This window comes from Carcharodon carcharias, chromosome 18, assembly GCF_017639515.1.
Source record: "Carcharodon carcharias isolate sCarCar2 chromosome 18, sCarCar2.pri, whole genome shotgun sequence".
Lineage (NCBI taxonomy): Eukaryota > Metazoa > Chordata > Chondrichthyes > Lamniformes > Lamnidae > Carcharodon > Carcharodon carcharias.
The window spans coordinates 70,916,051-70,942,548 of NC_054484.1; the positions used below are offsets into that span (position 1 = coordinate 70,916,051).

The 26,498-nt window shown below is 41.3% G+C and overlaps 2 protein-coding genes across 8 annotated transcripts in view; one reads left to right on the top strand and one right to left on the bottom strand.

Moving 5' to 3' along the window:
* LOC121290408 (probable G-protein coupled receptor 34) overlaps window positions 1-8,711 on the top strand; it is a 64,935-nt gene extending 56,224 nt beyond the window's left edge. For all 4 annotated transcript variants that reach the window (XM_041210845.1, XM_041210844.1, XM_041210847.1 and 1 more), the window contains exon 3: window positions 7,712-8,711. In XM_041210845.1, coding sequence (XP_041066779.1) covers window positions 7,712-8,699 — 988 coding nt within the window. In that variant the 3' untranslated portion in view covers window positions 8,700-8,711. The remainder of the gene's footprint in view (window positions 1-7,711) is intronic.
* caska (calcium/calmodulin-dependent serine protein kinase a) overlaps window positions 1-26,498 on the bottom strand; it is a 494,230-nt gene that overhangs the window by 258,563 nt on the left and 209,169 nt on the right. The window lies entirely within an intron of this gene.

Genomic DNA, 26,498 nt, shown 5'->3' on the forward strand with positions numbered 1-26,498 from the left:
TAAGGAGCCCTAGCAAAATGGGGTCAATGGGAATCAGGGGGAATCTCTCCACTGGTTGGAGTCATATCTAGCACAAAGGAACATGGTTGTGGTTGTTCGAGGTAATCATCTCAGTCCCAGGACATCGCTGCACGAGTCCCACAACGTAGTGTTCTAGGCCCAACAATCTTCAGCTGCTTCATCAATGACTATCCCTCTATCATAAGGTCAGGTCAGAAGAGGGGATGTTCAGTACCATTCGCGAGTCCTCAGACACGAAGTAGCCCTGGACAACATTCAGGCTTGGATTGATAAGTGGTAAGTAACATTCGCACCACACGGGTGCTAAGCAATGACCATTTCCAACAAGAGAGAATTTAACCATCTCCCTTTGACATTCAATGGCATTACCATTGCTGAACCCCCCTCGAACATAATCCTGCGGGTTACCACAGACCAAAAATCATAGAAATACTGTGGCTACAAGTGCAGGTCAGAGGCTGGGTGCTCTGTGGCGAGTAACACAACTCCTGACTCCCCAAAGCCTAACTACCATCTACAAGACACAAGTCAAGAATGTGATGAAATGCTCTCCACTTGCCAGGATGAGTAGCAACTCCAGCAACACTCAAGGTGCTTGACACCACCCAGGACAAAGCAGCCCGCATGACTGGCACCCCACCCATCACCTTTAACATTTATTACCTGCACCACTAACAGTGGCAGCAGCAGTGTGTACCATCTACAAGATGCAATGCAGCAACTCAAGGCTCCGTCGACAACACTTTCCAAGCCCACGACCTCTACTATTTAGAAGGACAAGGGCAGCAGATGCATAGGAACACCACCACCTGCAAGTTCCCTTCCAAGCCCCACACATTCCTTATTTGGAACTATATCGTCATTCTTTCATTGTCGCTGGGTCAAAATCCTGGAATTCCCTTCCTCATAGCATTGAGAGTCAACCTACACCACATGGACTGCAGTGGTTCAAGGTGGTGGCTCACCGCCGTCTCTCAGGGCAATTAATACTGGCCTAGTGACGCCCACACCCTGTGAAAGAATTAAAAAAATCTAAAGTCAATAAAACACACTTTCATGAAAGGGTAGTGGATGACAAAATCTTTCCTTTGTAAGTTCAGGAATAAATGAAGCTTACATAATTTTAGGCACAAATTTCAAATCAGGAAATATGAAAAACTTATCCACTCTGCAAAGTGACCAAAGCATGCGGCTGACAAATCCCTCAAAGTGAGAAGATTCAGCAATGCAATTTTTCAGACTAAATGCTTAATTGCATTAGGAAATGACGATAATGAATACAGTTAGTTACTTGAGGAGATTTTAAATCTGTGATTTAAAGAGCTAGAGTAAAATTAACATTGTAGAAAGTGTGTGGCTGTGCATCAACATACTAAGCTAGAGTAGTAGGAAGCCTTGCAGTACCCATCTAGCAATCTTCCAAACTAGATATGTAGTTGAGGTTTTAGGAAAAGGTGGTATGTAGATTATTTTAGTAAAAATTAAAACACACAGACACGTGAGAAAATTATAATTTTCCTTATCTTCTGCAGAGGGCACATTTATTCAACTGCCACAGAGCATCCCATGCACTAGATCCGTTAAAAATGCTGATCACGGGCCGCAAGCTAGCAACCTTGACTTTGTCAACTCAGTTCTATTTGCATTTAATTCTTATTCATTGGATTGTACTTAATTTTATTGTCCTTAGCACAATGCCTTGTTAAGTTTGGTAAATATGAAAACAAAATACCAAGGTGGTTAGTATCAGCAAGCTGACCTAAATTTGGGTCCCCATTAATTTTCATTTAAGTTCTATAAGTGGCCACTGATACTCCATGTTATGTACCTATGTGAGCCATGAAGGCCAAAAGCTTGGACACTCTTATACTAAATCAGTAACTAGTGCCCTTTCATCCATATAGACAGATGCAGATATTGTCTTCCACCTTAGCCAGATTTGCATTCACCAGTTAAAAATTTCCAGCTTTGTTCCAGTAACAAAAAGGTTTCCTCAATATGCATCAAAAAGAATCATGGGAGCATAGAATGGTTACAGCACAGGAGGCTATTCAGCCAATAAGGCCTTAAGACATAGGAGCAGAAGTAAGCCATTCGGTCCATTGAGTCTGCTCTGCCATTCAATGAGATCATAACCGATCTGATAATCCTCAACTCCACTTTCCTGTCTTTTCCCCATAATCCTCAATTCCCTTACTGATTAAAAATCTGTCTATCTCTGCCTTGAATATACTTAACGACCCAGCCTCTACAGCCCTCTGTGGTAAGGAATTCCACAGCTTGACTACCCTTTGAGAGAAGAAATTCCTCCTCATCTGTTTTAAATGGGCAACCCCTTACTCTGAGGCTATGCCCTCTGGTCCTAGACTCTCCCACAAGGGGAAACAACCTCTCAACATCTACCCTGTCAAGACCCCTAAGAATCTTGTATGTTTCAATAAGGTCGCCTCTCATTCTTCTAAACTCCAATGAGTACAGGCCCAACCAACTCAACTTCTCCTCACAAGAAAATCTTTCCATACCCGGAATCAACCTAGTGAACCTTCTCTGGACTGCCTCTAATGCCACTATATATTTCCTTAGATAAGGGGACAAAATTGTTCAATATTCTAGGTGCCTTGTTTTAGCATGACTTCCCTATTTTTATAATCCATTCCCTTTGAAATAAAGGCCAACATTCTATTTGCCTTCCCTATTACCTGCTGAACTTGTATGTTAGCTTTTTGGGATTCATGCACAAGGATGCCCAAATCCCTCCATGCTGCAGCCTTCTGCAGTCTTTCTCCATTTAAATAACATTCAGCTCCTCTATTCTCCTTGCTAAAGTGCATAACCTCACATTTTCCCACATTATATTCCATCTGCCACTTTTTTGCCCACTCACTTAACCTGTCTATATCCCTCTGTAGACTGTGTCAGCCTCGCCACTTGCCTTCCCATCTATTTTTGTGTCATCTGCAAATTTGGGGACAGTACATATATTTCCCTCATCTAAGGTATTAATATATATATTGCAAATAATTGTAGTCTCAGCACTGATCCCAGTGCTTTTTAAAACTTTCCCAATCCTCTGGCTTACCAGTAATCTTTGGCATGTTGTATGTCTTTTCTTTTAATCTGATACTATCCTTAACTTCCTTGGTTAACCATGGTTGGTTTATCACCTTCTTTGGATCCTCCTGCTTCTTCACTGGGTAATATTTTTGTTGTGAGTCATGAACTATTTTCTTAAATGTCCGTTGTTCATCAATTGTTTTTTCTGCTAAAATCCTATCTCAGTCCACTCTGCCCTCATTTCTTTGTAATTACCCTTGTTTAAGTTTAGAACGGTTGTCTTTGACCCAAGTTTCTCACTCTCAAACTGAATGCTAAATTCTACCATATTAAGGTAAATTATTAAGGGTATCTTTTACTCTGAGATCATTGATTAAATCTGCCTCATTACACATTACCAGAGCCAAAATAGCCTGATCCCTGGTTGGATCCACAACATATTGTTTTAGGAAACAGCTCCAAATACACTATGAATTCCTGCTTGTGGCTACCTCTGCCAATTTGATTATCCCAATCTACATGAAGATTAAAGTCATCCATGATTAATGTGCTGCCTTTTTTTACATGCTCTAATATCTCATGATTTATTATCTGTCCTACAGAATAGCTCCTGTTTGGGGGCCTATGGACTACTCCCACCAGTGTCCTCTTCTCTTTGTTATTTATTACCTTCACCCATATGGATTCTACGTTTTCTGAACCAAAATCGTTTCTTGTGATCATATTTATTCCATCTTGTACTAACAAAGTTACCCCACCACCCTTTCCTTCCTGCTTGTCCTTTTGAAAAGTCACATACCTCTGAATATTTAGTTCCCAGCTCTGATCTCCTTGTAACCTTGCCTCCGTAATGTTTATAAGATCATACCCATTAACCTCTCTTTGTGCCATTAATGCATTTATTTTGTTCTGAATACTATGTGCATTTAAGTAAAGAGCCATTAACTATGCCTTTTTACCATTTTTTCCCCCTTTGACCCTATTTGCTGTTTTTTTTATGTTTGTACACTCTGTCTCTTCCTGTCACACTCTGGGTATCATTACCTAAATAGCTGCCATGCACAGCTGCCAAATCCTTTTGCTTTGTAAGCCTACATAACCCCTTTCCAGAACCCACCCCCGCCCCTCCAATTAGTTTAAAGCCCTCTCTACAGCCCTAGTTATCTGGTTCGCCAGGACACTTGTCCCAGCTGGGTTCAAGTGAAGCCCATCCCACTGGAACAGCTCCCTTCTGCCCCAGTACCCCATGAACTGAAACTCATTCCTCCCACACCAGTCTTTGAGCGACGCATTTAATTCCTTGACTTTATTTCCCCTATGCCAGTTTGCCCATGGCTCAGGTAGTAATCCTGAGATTATTACCTTGAGGCTCTGCTTTTTAATTTAGCTCCTAACTGTTCAAATTCTTTAAGCAGAACCTCCTTTCTAATCCTATCAATGTCATTGGTACCAATGTGGATGGCGGCAACTGGATCCCTCCCTTCCCACTCCAAGTTCCTCTCCAGCCCTGAGGTGTCCTTAGCCCTGGCACCGGGCAGGCAACACAGCCTTCGGGACTCACGCTCACGGCTGCAGAGAACAGTATCTATCCCCCTAATTATACTGTTCCCTACCACTACTACGTTCCTATTTTCTCCCCCACCTTCAATGGCTCCATGTACCACAGTGCCGATCAGTTCGCTCATTCTCCCTGCAGTCCCCGCTCTTGTCCACACAGTTTGCAAGAACCTTGAACCCTACCCCCTTGGCCCCCTTACCTGCTTCACTTGCAATCACACCCTCCTGTCCTTGATCACAGGCCAAATTTGAATGACCTAACTGAGGGGTGTGACCATCCCCTAGAACAGTGTCCAGGTAACTTTCCCCCTCTGTGATATGGCACAATGTCTGCACTTCAGACTCCAGCTCCTTAACTCAGATCCGAAGTTCCCTGAGCTGCAAACACCTGGTACAGATGTGTCGCTCTGTATCGCCTTGATGTCCAGTAGCTCCCACATGTTGCAGTAACAACACATCACCCGCGCTGCCATCGCTACCGTATTTTATTCAAATTATTAAGTATTTTAGTATTCCCGCTCTTTACACTTTATAATTATTTTTTATGCACAACAGTATCGATCTTATACTTAACAAGCTGTAAGAGAAAAAAAAGACTAGGAACCCAAACACAAACTAAAGACCTTAGTTTTACTTTAAAGACTAGAAATTCTCACCAATCCTACTCACCAACAGCTGCTCTCTGTGCTCTTTTCTCTCTCACACTCTTTAATGGTGTCTCACTCTTCTCGCACACACTCACTGTTAAAGGCCATTCTCCTCTCACTCTCTGTTAAAGACCCCGCTGCTTCTCTCACTCTCGCTGCAAATGGCCTCGCTGTTTTTCTCAAGCACTTGTTTGTGTCAGTTCTCTGCAACAGCAACTTGGCTAGCCCCACTCCACTGTCCTTTCCAAGTAGCCCTGCAATTTTTTTCCCCCAGATAGTTATAAAATTCCTTTTCAACAGCCATGATTGAATCTGCCTCCACCACACACTCAGGCAGTGTATTCCGGATCCTAACCACGAGCTGTTTAAAAGGGTTTTTTCTTAAGTAGCCTTTGGTTCATTTGCCATTCACGTTAAATCGATGTCCTCTGGTTCTCAACCATTTCACCAATGGGAACAGTTTCTCCATCTACTTGCCCAGGCCCCTCATAATTTTGAACAGCTATATCTAATCTTCTCTCAACCTTCTTTTCTCTAAGAAGAACAGTCCCAACTTCTCCAATCTATCCACATAACTGAATTCCCTCATCTCGCCATTCTCACAAATCTTTTCTGCACCCATGCTAACGAATCCACCCCTTCCTAAAATGTGGTGCCCAGAAGTGGACACAATATTCCAACTTAGGCCGAACAAATGTTTTAGAAATGTTCACCATAACTTCCTTGCTTTTGTACTCCGTGCCATTATTTATAACATTTTATTAATTACTTTCGCAATTTGTCCTGCTTTGTACACATACATCTCCAGGTCCTTCTGCTCCTGCACCCCCTTTCAGAATTGGATTGTTTATTTTTTTTATTGCCGCTCGTCATTCTTCCTACCAAAATGCGTCACTTCACAGCTCTCTGCATTAAATTCAATCTGCCCGGTGTCTAACCATTTCACCAGCCTGTCTATATCCTCCTCACAGCTCACAATATTTCTAAGTTTTGTATAATTTGCAAATTTTGAAATTGTGTCCTGTACACCCAAGTCTAGGTCATTATTATAGATCAAGAAAAGTGGTGGTCCTCGTACCAATCCCTGGAGAACACGATTGTACACCTTCCTGAAGCCCAAGAAATTCTCTGTTCCCTGTCACTCAGCTAACTTCATATCCATGCAGCACCGTTCCTTTTATTCCTTGGGCTTTAACTTTGCTCACATGCCTGTTAAGTGACACTTTATAAATACTTTTTGGAAGTCCATGTATATCGCATCATTACCCTCATCAAAAAACTTAACCAAATGAGATAAACACGATTTACCTTTAACAAACACATACTGGCTTTCCTCGATTATTCCGCAAAAGCCTTTTGTAGTTGACACATTAATAGAATAGCAAAGTACAACAATGGTAGTAATAGTCCAGAATGGTCAGGTTAAGATTTCCTGTTCTTAGCAGAGCAGCAGTAGCACTCGGCCAGAATGAAACTAGTTTGTCATCTGCATGACACAAAAATAACTTCTCAATGCAAACAGATGTTTAATTGTGTTCTTAACAAAATTTCTGTCTCCCTTACTGCCACATCAGGAGTAGGTTATCCCAGGCATTAAATTACTCAAGCCCTGATCAGCTGTTACCTCTTCCTTCTGTTCTTTGAAGATTATATTCCCAGTTTTCTGAGTTCCCCCAGTTATGTTGACCCAACCTTTACTATATTAATGTTACAACAATTGCAGGAACAATATTTGCAAATTATACTGAATTTTAATCACATCTTTTGATTAAAGCTAGACATAAAACTTAATTTCGCTGGAGGTATAGGTAAAATCAATCAATGTTTTCTAAAACTGAGCAGTTTGCAACCATTTCTCAACAATCAAATAGACCAGATAGTACTGTGTTTACAATATAAAGGTGGGAGCACTATAATAGAGTGCCACACTTCATTTAGTGAGAAAAATTTACTTGTTAATAAAGTGCGTAACACATATATGAGCTGTTACTGAACAGAAAGAGGCAGCAAAGTACAACAGGATTTGTTAATGAAAAAAAACAAAGAACAACATTGAAAACAAAAGTATATTACAAAGCTTTTCCTCTTAATGACATGAAACAATGAATGGGGAAAAATACTTCCAAATTTTCTTCTCCAGAATAGTTCATTTATTGTTACATGAAGCGGACCAGTAAGATTTAAAATAAAGAAAAATCTTACTTTGTAAAGAGAGAAAATTCCTTAATGGCAACTAAGAACTGAATGGTCTTGTGGATAATAAAAATCAGGACAATTTGGCGGAGAATGAGATTTAAATTCAACTTTTTCTACATAAGTAGTTTCTCACCTTTGATGCAATGCTGTACAGAAGCTTTGAGATGGCACATACAAAAGGACTTGCTCAATATAAACTAACTCAATAATTATGCTTCTTGTTTTTATTTCCACAGGTTAATGGAGAGTCAGTGTACTCTTGTTGCTGACAGCATTCAGAGACATATAGTGGGAGGCCTATACACAATAATATTTTTGATAGGAGTCATTAGTAATATCGCAACAATATGGGCCTTCAAACAAGCTGATAATTCTGCAACCTTCATCTACATGAAAAATTTGACTGCTTCTGATTTACTTCTCTCCTGCAGTCTTCTCTTTCGAGCCATATATTACTTAAAGAGTGATTCGTGGGGCCGTAAGGATTTTGCATGCATTTTAACATCATTTGTAACAATTTCAGTTTTCTATGTCAATATGTACTGCAGCATACTTTTCTTGCTGTGGACTAGCATCAGCAGATATGCAATAGTAGCAAGACCCAGATTTGTCCTTCTGTGCTATTTTATCAAACCTAAAGTGATCATACTTGTATGTGTTTTTACTTGGATTGTACCAGCAATGTGTATTTTACCTTTACTACTATCGTACTTTGCAGTCAGTTCAATGGTAACTGCAGAATCTTGCTATGATCTGATCATTAACAAGACAGGAAGATTCTTTAAGAATCCTCACATTCTTGGTGCAGCCTTCTTTTTTCTAACATTATTACTCTTGATTGTTTTTTACATGATGTTGGCTTACCATCTTCATCAAATCAAGAAGAACAGTATGGTAGCCAAAAGTCAGGCCAGTAACTTAAAAGTCCACAGAAAATTTTTTGCATCCATCATTTTATTCATTGTCTGCTTTGTGCCATATCATGTTCAACGAGTTATAATTGTTGCATCTGAGGATGTAAACTGCCAATGGCAGGAGAAACTGAACAACGTGAAGAGTGGTGTGATTCTACTTGCTGCTCTAAGTTGTTGCATTCATCCACTACTACATTTATGCTTTCTTTCAAAGTTTTGCAAATCAAAGTGTACTCAGAGGAAAATAAGCTACACTGACAATACCAATGGACAAACACGACTTCAGAAGACAAAACTAGGCTGTGAATAAAACTCAACTTTCGATTGAACCATATGTGATTTTTTCCCCCCCTCCCCCAGAGTTGTGAAGTAATTAAATTCTACTTAACTATCTAATTCCATTTGAAAACTAGAAGTAAAAATGGAGGTTTTGAAAAAATAATAGGCTACAAGGCAATACTTTTGAAGTTGTGCTAACTGCTTTGGTTTTCATCAATATGCAAATACAGTGTTCAAACTTAAGTAACTGTAGAATGCCAGTAGCATTATAACCATCAGCATTCTAATTCCATGTCACCATTATACCATCTTAACTAGAATTAATCAACAGCATTGCAGGGATGTGACTGTGAAAATGAAGCTGTTGAAATGTGACAGTGAATAATCTGAATACACATGCTGAATGCATGTACTGCTGCCTTAAATTATCAACATAGTTAAAACGTTTATAATATGTACTATGATTATGTCAATTAAAGAAACACCTGTGGATTGTTTTCACCAAGTTGTTTCCGAGCACCACTTGGAGAGAGCTAGGAGGGCAACAAGGGCACAGAATATACTCTCGGTGGATGACTTCAATGTCCATCACAAAGAGTGGCTTGATACCACTGACTGAGCTGACCAAGTCTTAATGGACATAGCTGCTAAACTGGTCTGCACCAGGTAGTGAGAACACTATGATGGGAATCTTGGTGTTCCCTCAAAAAAAACACACTCTACTCATAAAATTTCACCAAGTGTATAACGTAATGCCAAATTTGAACTATTAATGTGCAAAACAGTTCAATTTCTTTCAATATGGTACTCGGTGGTGCTTCACTACATTTACAGGTTATATTTACAATATACATTTCATGTCAAACATTCTCTGGTGCACACAGCCTCAGCATTTGGCACGGGTTCTAGCGCTTTTGTGTGCAATAGTTTGTGGCCTTTCCCCACTGAGTCTTTGCAACAGTTGCCCCAGGTTTCAGTGCGCCTTTTAGCATGTAGCCCTGAATTCTGGCATGTGGCAGTCTGCAAAACGCTGTTGTAGACCACTCTTTGTACTGGAAGACCAACAAGTTTCATTCAGACCAAAAAGCATCTTTCACCAAGTTTTCTAGCAGCTGTTAATGTTTATTTTGCTGAGGGTTTCTGGGAACAGAACATAACAGCACATACCCTGCATTATGGTGCTGCTTGGGATGAACCTTGACAAAACCACTGCATCTCATTCCAGACCTTCTTTGTAAAGACACATTCCAGAAGGAGGTGGGTGAAGGTCTCTTACCCACCAAAGCCACCTTGAGAACAGTGTACAGTGACCCTGAGACTGCGTTTGCATTAAGGATCTACTGGGGAGGGCCCTTCTCACCAGCTAAGCTGTGTCTTGGTGCTTGTTTGACAATTTTGGCGACAGGGCATTCTGACGATTGATTTTAACAGCCTCATTGAGACTGATAACTTGAAAAACAAAATTCAAGCTTTCAGTTCATAGCTGAAAAGGATGACACAAGAAGATTTCACGTTTTAAGATTTTTACTGTGACAAATAACTAAAAACACCATTAACTAAATGCTATTTTTGTAGGCAACTTATACTTAAAACTATAGAAAGAAATGTTCCTCTTTTATACTCATCTCACACACCACAGAATTACAGTCCTTAGAGCAAACAGACAACAGTCACTTCCAGCTTCCAATGGATTAACATTTTTCCATTTCACTAACTAGTAACTTTGAGTGACTGCCTCCAGGTGCTTCCCTCAGTTTTAGGAGTTTCCCAAATCCATTACCAGCAGTAAAGCTTAATTCAATGATTCTTCTCCCCTCTCTGCCATACTAGGGCAAATTTCCTGGATTTCTTAGAAGGCTATGGAATGCATCTCTTCAACTGGAGACCATCTCCCTCCCACATCTGACTTCAGTTGCTTGCAAAGAACCTGTAGCCTCTTCTCTCTGCTAACCACACCAACTGCTGTTCTTTTCCTCTCTCTTCTCTTGTGCCAAAAAGCTTGGAGCCAGCAAGTCTATTTACAGCTGCCCTTACCTTTTGTTCCCAGGTGTGAGAACTTTGCACCTTGCTTGACTTAACCAGTTTTGTTGTCAGGCAGGATTCGGAATAGTCATATGACCCCTTCATTTTAACCTAAATTTAAAGACACATGCCAAAACATAATCTTAATAACCCCATAATTGTAACACTGCTCAGGGAACAGACAAGATCCATCATCTACTTTTCCGCAGGGCCTTGAGGATGTTACGTGTGGATAACCGATAACTTGTGGTCCAAGGTATTTCTCTACACAAACTTTTCCAGGAGGAACAAAAAACAGAATTACCTGGAAAAACTCAGCAGGTCTGGCAGCATCGGCGGAGAAGAAAAGAGTTGACGTTTCGAGCCCTCATGACCCTTCAACAGAACTAGGTGAATCCAAGGAAAGGGGTGGAATATAAGCTGGTTTAAGGTGTGTGTGTGTGTGTGTGTGTGTGTGTGTGTGTGTGGTGGGGGGGGGGAAGAAGTGGAGGAGGGGGGTATGGTTATAGGGACAAGCAAGCAGTGATAGAAGCAGATCATCAAAAGATGTCACAGACAAAAGAACAAAGGAACACATAGGTGTTGAAGTTGGTGATATTATCTAAACGAATGTGCTAATTAAGAATGGATGGTAGGGCACTCAAGGTATAGCTCTAGTGGGGGTGGGGGGAGCATAAAATATTTAAAAATAATGGAAATAGGTGGGAAAAGAAAAATCTATATAATTTATTGGAAAAAACGAAAGGAAGGGGGTAGAAACAGAAAGGGGGTGTGGATGGAGGAGGGAGTTCAAGATCTAAAGTTGTTGAAAGTTTTTATCTTTTCCAGGAGGGACAGGTGGTACAGTATGGGCCTGCTGAAGGGAATGTACACAGCAAAATGGCCAGACACATCCTTCAGAAAACCGGGGACAGGTAGAATCTCAGCACGTAGTGACACTTTGTGCTTGCGTACAAAGGTTCAATGCATAGCTTGATGTAGTCGCATACAAAGGTGACTATCTTCCCTCGCTCCTTTATCTAGAGATTTCTACATAATGTCCCTGCAAAAACAGTCCATTTTCAATCTCCAGTTAAAGCGAATGGTGACAACCAAGGTGCAAAACAGAGGTGTATTATGTACAGCAACATCGAGAGCACTTTGCACCTGATGACCAGGTTATTATCCACAATAGAGAGGGAGTCCAACTCTAACATGCCCAGTTTCTGACAGACCCTGGCTATATACTCCTACCATTTTTCTCCGTATGCCCTGGCTCCTCTTAACAGTATCCTCAGCACCCTCAGGTCTGACCCGATAGTGAAGGAGACAGAGTCAGACAGCCCAGATCGCAAATAGCATGGGCCTTGCTCTTGCCACATTTTACTTTGATTTCTGAGGCGAGTTTGAATTGGTCGCAGATGCTCATTGGGTTGTGAACTGACAGCAGATTCAAGCAGAAGACGGCAGAGTCATCCATGTACAGGGAGGGCTTGACCTGAGCATCTCTTATGCCCAAATCCTTCTTGAGGGTCTCAGCAAAATGTTTGAAACAGCACACACGAGTCAGAGGAGTGGGAAAACCTTATCTGACTCCAGATTTGATCAGAAAGCTCTCTCTTGATTGAGATTGCACACCTGATATTTGCGTAGAGCAATTAGATCCAATTGCTGATTCCCGCCTCACTCAAACCCAGTTGGAGTATGTCCATCATGTAGGTGTGCAATTCTCTGGCAAAAGTCTCTTCCTCATGCAAGCTGATGAGGCAGGTTTTCACTCCTCTCTCTTGTACTGAGGCAATCATGTTCTTGGGTAGCAAGCGACTATTAGAGATCTTCCTGCCGGGTATAGTGCAAGTCTGATGAGGGTGAATCACCGACTCCAAGGCAGACTTGACCCAATTGTCGATGACCTTGGACAAAATTTTGTAGTCCATGTTTAAGCAGTGAATGGACTGCCAGTTTCAGATTTCCTTTCTCTCTCTACCATTGTTGCAGATGATGCCTTTCTGACATGTTGCCGGCAGCAGGTCTGGGCTGATCCAGTCCCACAGAGTCAAATACAAACCATTGCTTCTGGGAGTTTTACTTGTCTTGAAGGACCTGAAGCCCTTGCCAGTTCATCCAGAGTTAGCGGTTTATCCAGATTCTCTCACTTGCTGTCATCCAGGGCCTCCTTGATAGACAACAGGAAGGGCTGGGAGGCCGGGCTATCTGTAGGCTGCACATTGTACAGCCCAGTTGAAAAAGATTTCCCAATCTCTTTTATGTCAGGCTGCGATTCAGGTTACTGATCTCAGAGCTTCCTCTGAGCACCTTTTGGAAGAGAAAACGCAAGCACATCTCACCCTGCTCCATGGAGCAGTCTCTGGATCGAAGGCGGCTTAGGGGGCCTCTGAGGCAAACAGCGAGGCTGCTGGCTCTTCACCAGGGTCAGATCCTCCCTGACATTGACCTCCATCGACAGCAGAAGCAGATTCTATATGCTTCTCGCAGTTGGGATATTTTCCTTAGTCTCTCACTCACCTTTGAGGAAGAACCTTGTTTGCTTCTCACCAAGTATTCCAGGGGCTCAAGGAGGTGTTTCGTGGTTCACCATTTGTAATCTATTTTGAGTTCCTCTGTTTTCTGGGGACAACAGTTTCTCATTCAGCTTCCATGTTTCTTTGCCAATCTTCAGGTCTTACTGTAGGTGAGAGTGGGCCAGTAGGAAGAAGTGGTCAGAGAAAAACACCAGCTTGATATTGGTGGATCTGACTGTGACACAAACAGGAAATCTGTCCTGGGACAGACAGTCCTGTCTGGCATCAGCCAGATGTATCTACAACAATCAGTGTGCAGGGTTACTGAAGTCACTGCAGTTTGGCATCTTTTACCAATTCCATCCTTCAGGAGGCTGGATATAGCAGCCAGTTTTCTGTGGGTCTGGTGAATCACCCAGCTGTATTAATGATGCAGTTGACGTCACTGCCCAAAATGAGTGGCCTGAGCGTTACCAGCAGCAGTGAGAGCTACTGGAAGACAGCCAGGTGCTCATTCTTTAGTGTCAGGGTGTACGCATTGATCAATCGGAGCAGAGTGGTCTTTATATAATATATTTGCTAAAAGGGGGTGACTGCCTAACACCACCTCAACTTTGGAGACAGTAAAGTTGCCTCCCCGCAGTAGAATAACCAGGCTGAAAGACCGGCAATTGTTTCCTCTTGACCAGATTGATGGCTCATAGGACCATCAGCATATCTATTACTGGTGGGTACTGAGAAGTGGGAACCCGCACTCCTGCTGTGCTAAACGGGACAGATTGAGAACAGTTCTGGCAAGCTCAAAGCCAGATATCCACGAAGCACTGGGAGCCATCAAAAGCAGTTGAATTTAATCCAGCTGAGTCTGCAACCTCATGTTCCAGCATATCCCTCACTCTCCATTACTGTTAAGCTAGACAACCAACCTTGGTTTAATGAGAAATTGAGAAGAGCATGGCAGAAACAATGCCAGTCACACACACCTAAAATAAGGTGCAAATTAGGTGAAGCTACAACACGCAATGACATGCAAACTTATGAGGGTGCATGTTATGGCAGAATTCAGCAATCCCATAATCAATAGATCAGGTCAAAGCTCATCAGTCCTGCTGCATCCAATCACACATGGTGCTGGTCAAGTAAGAAACTGATGGGGCGAGGTGGTGTTTTTCACAAATATCCCCAACCTCAATGATGGCAGAGCCTAGCATTTAAGCGCAAAATAACAAGGCTTATGCGTTTTTAACATCTTCAATCAGAAGTGCAGAATGGACAACCATCCATGACTTCCTCCCGAGGTACCCATAATCACGATGCTACTCTTCAGCCATTTCAGTTTATTCAAAACAATATCAAGAAACAGCCGAGTGCACTGGACATCGAAAAAGCTGCGGGCTCTGACAACATCTCGACTGTAGTGCAGTAAATTTGTACTCTAGAGCTCCCAGTCCCAGTAGAGCTACAACATTGGCATCTACCCAACAAAGTGGAAAGTTGTCCAGGCATGTCTTGCCCACAATAAACAGAACAACTTCCACTTGACCAATGCTACATGGTCAGCCTACTCTTAAATCATTAGAAAATTAATGAAAGGATTCATCAATAATGCCACGTAACAACACTTATTCACCAATAACTTGCTCACAAATGCCAACTTTGGATTTTGTCAGTACCACTGGGCTCCAGGCTGCATTACAACTTTGATCATGGACACAAGAACTGAATCTCAAAGGTGAGTTGGGAGTGACTGTCTTTGCAGCAGTCCACTGAATGTTAGGGATCGGGGGAGAACACTTCGGTGGCTGGAGTCATACTTGGCACAAAGGAAAACGGTTGTAGTTATTGAGGGCCAATCATCTCAGTCCCAGGAGATCACTGTAGGAGTTCAAGATAGTGACCTAGGCCAAACTATCTTCAGGTGCTTCATCAATAATCTTCCTCCATTATTAAGTCAGAATGGAGTGGTTTGCTGATGATTCAGCTTCATTGTTAGTTAATGAATGAGTCCACACCCATATGCTGCAGGACCTGTAAAACTTTCAGATTTAGACTAGTAACATCCAGTCAATACAAGTGCCATTTAATAGCCATCTCCAATGAGATACATATTAACCACCTCCCCTTGGCATTCAATGGATTTAATGATTTCAAAGTGGCTTCCTTTGGAATATGTGAAATTTTTGCTAATCAACACAAATGATAGGAAAGGCAACAAAAACCCAATAAGAAAATGTTTCAAAGTAAGGTTGCATTAAATGTCATCTTTTAGGCATGCAGGATTCAGAATTCAAGAGAATCGAGTTGCACACTTGTCAGTTTTTGCTGTGGTGAACCTGAAACACAAAAAGGGAGCACATATTTATGGAAACAGGAAGAAAAGCAAACTATTGTGGATGCTGGAAATCTGAAATAAACACTTAAAATGCTGGAAGCACTGGGCAGGTCTTATATCTGCAGAGTGTTTTACAGACAGAAGAGAGAGAAATCCAAATCCCCAATTCCCTTCCCTTACTGTCTGTAAACTTGAGAGGTTTTCTTTTGGAAAGGTAGATGTGTATGTTTCTAAACCTTCTTTTGCATGTGGTCAATTTAAAGAACCAGCAGTGGGCTTTCATGGGAATAGATAAAGAAGATTATTTATTCGTATTCACCCCAAAAGTCTAATTGCCACATCACTTATTCACACTCGAGAAAGATACTGTTACAGAGAACAGCGTTCCTTTACAAATGATAAACAAAAGTATAATTCATGTGTCTGGCTCGATGTAGGAGAGCCATCATTGCAAGCCCGGTAAAGAAAGTCTTTTCCATGAGTTGTAGTTTAGTTAGGTTTAAATAGCTGGACTTGGATATCAGGATTCCCTTAAATACATGAATGTTAAGCAGGTCACAAAGCTAGGTATTTGTGGTTTATGTATCAGGGGGCCCATTTTCTTTAAAGGTGGACTTGAAGTTTTTGGAATCAGGCTGGGAGGCTCTTTTAAGATGTATGGCCTCCAGGTTCTTAAGGCAAAGATGACACAGGCTTTTGCTGCAGCTGCCATCTCTGTTTTTTGAAGAATGCTGTCTTTCTGGGTCTTCAGATTAAAAAGTCTATCTCCAGCTGGCTTCGTAGGTCACATAATCTATAATGGTAGTATCTACCCGGAATGGCTTAAAACTGAAAGCCGTTGCTGTGTAATGGAGACAATGGATGAGTTCTTGACACTTACTCCATACAAATTGGTTTCTGCCCAGCCCTCATTGTGAGAGTTCCAACTCGGAGACACGGAGTCTGGATTTGTGTTTTCGGTAAACAAAGAACAAAGAAAAGTACAGCACAGGAACAGGCCCTTCGGCCCTCCAAGCCTGCACCGATCATATTGCCCGTCAACTAAAACATTTTGCACTTCCGGGGTCCGAATCCCTCTATTCCCATCTTATTCATGTATTTGTCAAGCTGCCTCTTAAACACCACTATCGTACATGCTTCTTCCACCTCCTCCTCTGGCAACGAATTCCAGACACTCACTACACTCTGCGTAAAAAACTTGCCCCGCACATCTCCTCTATATTTCTCCTCTCACCTTAAATCTATGTCCCTTAGTAACTGACTCTTCCACCCTGGGAAAAAGCTTCTGAGTATCTACTCTGTCCATGCTACTCATAATTTTGTAAACTTTTATCAAGTCACCCTTCAATCTCCGTCGCTCTAGTGAGAACAATCCAAGTTTCTCCAACCTCTCCTCATAGCTAATAACCACCAGACCAGGCAGCATCCTGGTAAACCTCCTCTGCACCCTCTCCAACATCTCCATATCCTTCTGGTAATGTGGCAACCAGAATTGCATGCAATATTCCAAGTGTGGCCTAACCAAGGTTCTATACAGCTGCAGCATGACTTCCCAGCTTTTATACTCAATACCCCTGCCAATGAAGGCAAGCATGCCATATGCCTTCCTGACTACCTTATCCACCTGCGTTGCCACTTTCAGTGACCTGTGGACCTGTACACCCAGATCCCTCTGCCTGTCAATGCACTTAAGGGTTCTGCCATTTACTGTATAATTCCTGCCTGTATTAGATTTTCCAAAATGCATTACCTCGCATTTGTCTGGATTAAACGCCATCTGTCATTTCTCCGCCCAAGTCTCCAACCAATCTATATCCTGTTGTATCCTTTGACAATCCTCTTCACTATCTGCAACTCCTCCAACCTTAGTGTCGTCTGCAAACTTACTAATTAGCCCAGTTACATTTTCCTCCAAATCATTTATGTATACTACAAACAGCAAAGGTCCCAGCACTGATCCCTTCGGAACTCCACTAGTCACAACTCTCCATTCAGAAAAGCACCCTTTCACTGCTACCCTCTGTCTTCTATGACCAAGCCAATTCTGTATTCATCTTGCCAGCTCACCTCTGATCCCATGCGACTTTACCTTCTGTACCAGTCTGCCATGAGGGACCTTGTCAAAGGCCTTACTGAAATCCATGTATATAACATCCACTGCCCTTCCACTGTCGATCATCTTTGTCACTTGCTCGAAAAACTCAATCAAGTTAGTGAGACACGACCTCCCCTTCACAAAACCATGCTGCCTCTCACTAATGCGCCCATTTGCTTGCAAATGGTAGTACATCCTGTCACGAAGGACCTTCTCCAATAATTTCCCTACCACTGACACAAGGCCTGTAATCTCCTGGATTATCCCTGCTACCCTTCTTAAACATTGGATCAACATTGGCCATTCTCCAGTCCTCTGGGGCCTCACCCATAGCCATTGAAGATACAGAGATTTCTGTCAAGGCCCCAGCAATCTCCTCTCTTGCCTCCCTCAGTACTCTGGGGTAGATCTCATCTGGTCCTGGGGACTTATCCACCTTAATACTATTCAAGACGTCTAACACCTCTTTTTTGATCTCAACATGATCCAGGCTATCTACACACTCCTCCCTAGACAAATCAACCACTAAGTCCTTCTCTTTGGTGAATACTAATGAGTAATACTCAATTAGTATATCTCCCATTTCTTCTGGCTTCACACACAGATTCCCACCTCTGTCCCTGAATGGGCCTACCCTTTCCCTGGCTACTCTCTTGCTTTTTACTTATGTATAAAAGGCCTTGGGATTTTCCTTAATCCTGGTTGCCAGTGACTTTTCATGACTCCTTTTAGTCCTCCTGACTCCTTGCTTAAGTTTCTTCCTACTTTCTTTATATTCTCCACAGGCTTTATCTGTTCCCAGCCTTCTAGCCCTTACAAATGCTTCCCTTTTCTTTTTGACTAATCTCACAATATCTTTCATTATCCAAGGTTCCTGAAACTTGCCATGCTCATCCTTCATCCTAGCAGGAACATGCTGGTCCTGAATTCTTATCAACTGACGTTTGAAAGCTCCCCACATGTCAGTTGTTGATTTGTCCTCAAACATCCACCCCCAGTCTAGATTTCTCAGTTCCTGCCTTCCCCCAATTAAGCACCTTAACCTGAGGACTCCTGTTATCCTTATCCACCAGTACCTTGAAACTTACTGAATTATGGTCTTGAAATGTTTCCCTACTGAAACTTCGACCATCTGGCCGGGTTCATTCCCTAATACCAGGTCCAGTATTGCCCCTTCCCTAGTTGGACTATCTACATATTGCTTCAGGAAGCCCTCCTGGATGCACCTTACAAATTCTGCACCATCCAAACTCCTAGCACTAAGTGACTCCCAGTCAATATAGGGAAAGTTAAAATCACCCACCACAACAACCCTATTGCTTTTACATCATTCCAAAATCTGCCTACATAACTGTTCCTCAATCTCCCGCCGGCAACTGGGAGGCCTATAGTAAACCCCCAACATTGTGAATGCACCCTTCCTATTCTGGAGCTCTATCCATATTGCCTCGCTGCATGAGCTCACCGAGGTGTCCTCTTGTCGTACAGCTGTGATATTCCCCTTAACCAGCAGTGCAACTTCCCCACCTCTTCTACATCCCTCTCTATCCTGCCTGAAACATCTAAATCCTGGAAGGTTTATCTGCCAATCCTGTCCATCCTTCAGCCAAGTCTCTGTAATAGCAATATCATAGTCCCAAATACTAATCCAAGCTCTAAGCTCATCTGCCTTGCCTGTTATACTTCTCACATTGAAACAAATGCATTTCAGACCCCCAGTCCCATTGTGTTCAGTAATTTCTCCCTGCCTGCCCTTCCTCTTAGTCCTACTGGCCATAGCTAGTGTAAGTTCCACAGATAGTATTCATCTTTATATGTCCATTGCAGGGGGCAGGTCCCTACCTAGGGTGATGCAATTAGTAACTTTCTGGAAGCTTCAGTGTTAAGTTGCAAAGGTCATCTGATCCTTGGTGGCCATCTTAACAGCTGTTTCTATTTTAAATAAAAGTTCCAGAAACTTATACAAAAACAAAAATAAAAATACCTAGAAAAACTCAGCAGGTCTGACAGCATCTGCGGAGAGGAATACGGTAATGTTTTGAGTCCGTATTGAATTGAATTGTCCGTATGAGTTCGAAACTTTAACTGTATTCCTCTCCACAGATGCTGTCAGATCTGCTGAGTTTTTCCAGGTATTTTTATTTTTGTTTTGGATTTCTAGCATCTGCAGTTTTTTGCTTTTATCCAGAAACTTATATACAAACAGAGCCCATATTTAAAAGTTATGACTATTTTCAAGAAACTATCGTATTTTTTATAATATTGTGGTTTACTATAAATTAGGTTTATGAGTGTGTGTGTGTATGGTTCTGAGAGATTTAATTGGAATGGAGACAGATAGACTGCAAGGTTGAAATTATCAAAAAAGTTAGAGGTAAAAGGCATTTGAAATGCTAATGAGTAAACATAGATGAGGGCCTAGCATGTAGGAAATTTACATTTTTAGATAAGTGAAGGGGTTGTTTAGATTTCAAAGGGATGATAGGATGTTTACAACTAACAAGATACTGACCAAACTGGCAACATGACAGATTTTTATTTTATGGGAAAAATAAATTTCCAAAGACATATAGAAGAATTGAATTTACAGATTAGAGAGAGAGAAACATATATAAAGAAGAAGGGAAAGCTATGTTGGGGAGCTCATGTAACATCTAAAAGGACTGTGTAACACAGCCTTGGGAAAAAGGCTGCTGCCACTTTTGCAGAAGTCTGCTGTGTCCAGTAACCAAAGCTGGAGAAATACCTTTGGAATTCCACTGTCATGTGGGTGCTGTGGTAAACTTGCTGGATTGCCTATCTAAATTTAAAATCTATTTTGGACTGCTGCCTTAAAGAGGGTGTGCAGTTGGGAGACAGGTTAATTAGGAATTTTGGGATTTGTTATAGTGTTAAGTAACTGTAATCTTATGTATGTGCTTGAAATCTTTTCTTTTGTTAATGAATATTTTAATTTAATTTTTAAAATCTCTAAAGGTGTTAATGGACTCATTCCTTCCGAATTCAGTGCAGAAATCTTCTCATAATAAATACAAATTGCAAAACCGTTGTGATAGTGTGGCCAAGTTTCCCTTGTGGATTTGGTCCACCTGGCACATCATAACAATATGGCATTGCCTTTACTGGGCATAACAAGGAGGAGACAGACTTAATGTTTCATGTCAATGACCTTTCATCAGAATTGGAAAAAGTTAAGAGGTCTAACAAGTTTTGAGCATGTACAGAGGCAGGGCAAGAGGGGGGAGGGGAGGAAAACAATGAAAAGGAAGGTCTGTGATAGGATGGAAAACAGGTGAGATTAAATGACAAAATAGATGATGGTGCAAGAGAAAGGGGAGCATTAATGTTCTCACCCCTTTCCTGACCCTCCCAGAATCACGATATGGCTCCCATCACACCCATCTTCTACTCGACCGGCCTTCACATTCAATACATTATCCTCTGCCATTACAGCACCACTCAAAACACCTTCCACTCCCCTTTCATCAATCTTGAGGGGCTATTCCTTCCAAGGCACACTAGTCCAATCTAACACACTAACACCACTTTCCCTTCCCATGCAAACAGTGGAGATGCTACATCTGCCCTATTACCTCCTCCCTCTCACAGTCTAAGGCTCCAAACACCCTTTTCAAGTGTAAGCAATTTATTTTATTCCTTTTAATTTAGTATACCATGTTCACTGCTCACGACGCAGTTTCCTCTACATCAGGAGACTAAACACAGTTTGGATGTCTATTTTGCAGAGCACCTTCATTCAGTTCACAAGTGTGACCCCAAGCTTCCAGTCGTCTGCCATTTTAATTCTTCATTCAACTTCCCATGTTTAAAAAATATTCTGCTTTTCTATTCTTACGACTAGCCTCACTTACTCTCATTATACTCGATCTGCCATCTTGCTGTCCACTCACTTAATCTGTCGATATCTCCTTGCAGCCTCACTGTGTTCTCTGCACAGCTTACATTTCCACCTAACTTTGTACCATTGAGAAACTTAGATACATTACTCTCTTTGTCTAGTCATCAATATAGATTTGATGCGGCACTCCACTCGTCACAGCTTGCCAACTTGAGAATGTCACATTTATGCCTACTTTTTACTTCCTGTCCATTAACCAATCCTCTATCCATGCTAATATACCTCCAACTTCATGAGCCCTTATCTTGCCTATTTTCCTTTTGTACAGCACCTTATTATGTGCCTTTGGAAATACATCTATTGGTTCTTCTTTATCTACTCTAGTAGTTACATTCTCAAAAAACTAAAATTTATCAAATGCGTTTTCCCTTCTGTAAAACCAATTTGACTTTGTCTGAGGAGAGCACGATTGAGCAGAATGACCGCCACAGATGCTTTGTGGCAAATGGAGCTGGGCACCCAACCTTCTACATAGTGACTGCTAATGTTCCCTGTAAACTGTTGTTGTGCACTGCAGTTTTTCCACATTTAAATTTATTAAATTTTTGTGCTGCATACACACGCAACATAGCAGGAGCATTGCTATCTACTCAAGAAATATAAATTGAAATTCTGACAGCCAGACAGTTTGGAAAATATAAGAGTCAACATAACAAATTTATCATTACATTATCTCTCCCCCTCCATAAAATAAAAATTGAACTAGACTCCCAAAAATCCCCAGATATGCAAACATGATACATAAATGGATCTGAACATTTTTCACAGAATCACAGTGCAGGAGAGGCCCTTCGGCCCATCGAGTCTGCATCGACACGTGAGAAACACCTGACCTACCCACCTAATCCCATTTACCAGCACTTGGCCCATAGCCTTGAATGTTATGATGTGCCAAATGCTCATCCAGGTATTTTTTTAAAGGATGTGAAGTAACCCGCCTCCACCACCCTCCCAGGCAGTGCATTCCAGACCGTCACCACCATCTGGGTGAAAAAGTTTTTCCTCACATCCCCCCTAAAGACCCTGTACCCTCCCCATTTCCTTTTTGAACACCCCCCACTGGTCCTCTGTAGATTTCCCCACGAGTAACTGTTCCCAGTTTACCTTGGCCAGATCCTGCCTTATTTTACTTAAATCCACTCTCCCCCAACCCAAAACACTTTTTGCAACTTTATTCCTTTGTCCATAACAAACTTAAACTGTATCATGTTGTGGTCTCTATCACTAAAATGCTCCCCCACCACCACCTCAGCCACCTGTTCGGCTTCATTCCCCAGAATTAGGTCCAGCACAGCGCCGTCCCTTGTTGGACCCTCTGCATATTGACCTAAAAAGTTCTCCTGTACACATTTCAAGAAATCCACTCCATCAATACCCTAAACGCTATGTCTATTCCAATTAATGTTGGGAAAATTGAAATCACTTAATATAATTATCCTATTGTTATTGTTTTGACGCACCTCTGCGAATTGTGCACATATTTGCTCCTCAATTTCCTGCTGACTATCTGGGGTCTATAATAAACACCTAACTAAACACCTAAGGGCTGCCCCTTTTTTATTCCTAAGTTCTACCCACAAAGCTTCATTCGATACCCCCTCCAAGATATCGTCTCTCCTTATTGCAGTAACTGACTCCTTAACTAATAATGCAATGCCTCCTCCTTTTTCACCTCCTTCCCTGTCTCGTCTGAAGTTTCTATATCCTGGGATGTTGAGCTGCTAATCCTGCCCCTCCCTCAACCACGTCTCAGTGATGGCTACTATATCACAATTCCATGTGCCAATCCTCACCCTTAACTCACCCGTTTTACCTGTAATACTCCTGGCATTAAAGTAGAGGCCATCCAGCCTACCTCACTCCCTTGAAACTTAATGCAGCGGTACTCCCTCTGACTTGATTGTTTTACTGTATTTTTGAGTGTATTCAGTCTTTGATGAGGGAAGGGAAAAAAAATTGCATAAAATGTAATTAAGTTGAAGTGAGGTCAGTTCACTCATACAATCCTGCAACATAATTGGTTTCCACCCCCCCTCCCCCAACACCTGCATCCCCCGCCCCGCCATTCAGTCAAAGTCAGAAATTCAACCACAAATGAGGAGAAAACAAAGGGGATAATATTAAACTACCTCACCAAGCAGGAAACCCACAGGATTGGGTGAAATGCTTGTTTTGCAACCCGCCCAATATTGCTCTCCATCGACTTCAACATACAGGTGTGTATCCCTAAAAGGCAAAGGTGCCACTTGTGCAGTTAGCAGGCCATAGTTAATAAATAAGGCAAGGTACAGCATAAAGTGAAAAAAGAGACTTGCACAAATAAAAATAGTGAAAACCTCTCAGACCGGCAGAACTGTAGAAATCTATAAAAGGACACAAAGTATTAAGAGCTACAAAAAGACAACATGTAAAAAAAAATACTTGGAGATGTGAAAGCTAAGCAATTTTTAAATAAACAGAGGAAGGGATCAGCTCAGCGAAATGTAGGTCCATTAACAAGACAGGTCACACTGCAATCAGCGAAAGAAAATGGCAGACTTCTAAAATGAAAACTTTGTATCCATGTTAATGATAGAGGAAAAGTACAAAACTCCAGAAGGAAAATTAAAGGAGATGAACTACTGGCCAGGATTTTGCTGCAGTATTTGAAGGCGAGGTCTCAGCTGGAGCTGAAACTGAGTGTAACTTCAGGATTTAATGCAGAAATTTTGAAGTTGCAATCTGTCATCCATAGCTCTATCAAGTTCTGAGGGCGAGGGGAGGTTCTCCCAGAATCAATGAAATCACGATGTAGTGGGAACTTCCTCATTTCCCCCTCACATTGCCATTAAAAATCCCGTTAAAAAATTATGGGGTTTTTAGTGTAATACACTAATTCAGATTTAATCATACAATGCTATCTATGCATTGCTTTGCAACATTTATCTTGTAATAACTGTTACTGTACAACAGATCTGGTCCTGAAAAAATAATTTACTTGTGGATTGGTGTTAAATATCTGTATTATGATTAATTACTCAATTGTTTTTAAACAAAATTTTTTTTTAAATAAAGCTTCATTGTGATATTTTAACTTTAACCTTCGACATATGTGTATGTCCCATCTTTTTTGCTCTATGGAAAGTCTTTTCAAAATAATTTAGATTTTAGTGCTTTTCATTTTCTGGTTAGCTATCTGTGAGAATTTTTGGGGATTGGCAGCTTGGATAGTTTGATGACATCAAGTCAACTCCACGCTAAAAATCCCCATTACTGAATGCTACAATCCACTACACGGAGAGAGGAGGTAAAGTTCTTGACACTGAGATCGCTAGATCTCATGGAAAGGCCCTTTTTTTTTAGGTCAGTGGTGAGCACCCTTGCTTTGCTGCTGCCTGCAAAATCCTGGCCACTATTTAAGAAAATGATGAGATAGGTTAGACAAATCTCCAGGACTTGATGGTTCCCATTCAAACATATTAAAAAGAAACTGCAGGTGCATTTATAACAATTGTCAAAAACTCTTTTGATTCTGGAATTGTGCCATTAGAACGGGAAATTGCAAAGTTTTCTCCATTATTTAAAAGGGAGAGAAATGGAAACCAGGCAATTAGAGAGCTGCCAGTCTTTCAGATAGATTTATCTTAACGTGAAATTAATCCTGCTTTTTTTGGACTGTGCACATGAGCTTTCCCAATCTCAATTCCAAGTTATAATTCTGTCTCCACTCCCTGTTAAAGACAAAATCTGATTTTGTTCTTTGCCCTTTTCATTCCAAAATATGAGAGTCATTCATAATGTATAAAAAGCAAACTTTCCAAATGAGCTTATTGTAACTTAAGGTAATACTTACCTACCTTGTGACTGGTTTTGCTGTAATGGCAATATTTTGTGACAAATTACATTATGAAAGGGTTCTACAAATACTGAACAGAAACATTTTTCTAGATATTTGAAATATAAAAAACTCTTGATACACCAATGAGTGTAACAACTTTTATTATTAGGAAGTCAATGTTTCACCTTAATCACCTTGCAAAGCAGATGATTATAATGCACAGTAATTCAGATTTAGTCATACTATAGTGTATTACACTAAACTCCTTAATTTGAAACATATTTGGGTGACATTTGGGGAAGTTGTACATCATTTGGAATATTTTGCTAAAAGAGTGATAAATGTCACATTTCAGATTTGTACTTCTTTGGCTGGGCATGGATTTTGAGGTTAATGAGGATATGATATAAATTGAGTTAAAATTGTTTCATGGGGTTAAATTCCAGAAACACAAAATATCTGGGATGTTGATTAGGACCATTAGTTGGGGTATCAGACAATGCCATATGCAGGTTTGCATTCAGAATATCAGATTGGGTTCCATCTAAGAATTTAGCAGTGCAATGCAACTACCATGGCTTCCAAACTGGGATAGTTTATCACTGAGATGATTCATCATTCATAGTTGTAGCTTTAACTGTTAGCTCGATGTGCCAAAAGTGTGAGAGGGGTCACAGGTCAAGCTTTTGTCTTCCTCTCTTGCCAAAAGAAAATGTCTATTCAGGAGCAGAGAAGCCCAGGTGACATCTTAAATGACTATAACAAGGGTAAAGTATCCTTATTCATCCTTCTCGACTTTCTGGCAGTCTTTGACAAGGTTGGCCATATCACACTCATCAAACACCTCTCCTTCAGTCATAGTTAGCGGCTTCTCTTCCCTCTTCTGCACATTACTTCTGGTGTCCCCAAGGATCTATCCATGGCCCTTTCTCAGATATATACTGTCTCTTGGCAGCATCATCCAAAAACACAGTTATCAAGTCTCATACGTTCACTGACGACATCCAGCTCTACCTCACCACCACCTCTCTTGGTCCCACCATTGTGTCTTAACTATCAGACTGCTTGGCTGACATCAAGCACTGAATAAGTAGAAATTTCCTTCAATCAAATATTGGTAAGACCGAAGCCATCTTCTACAATT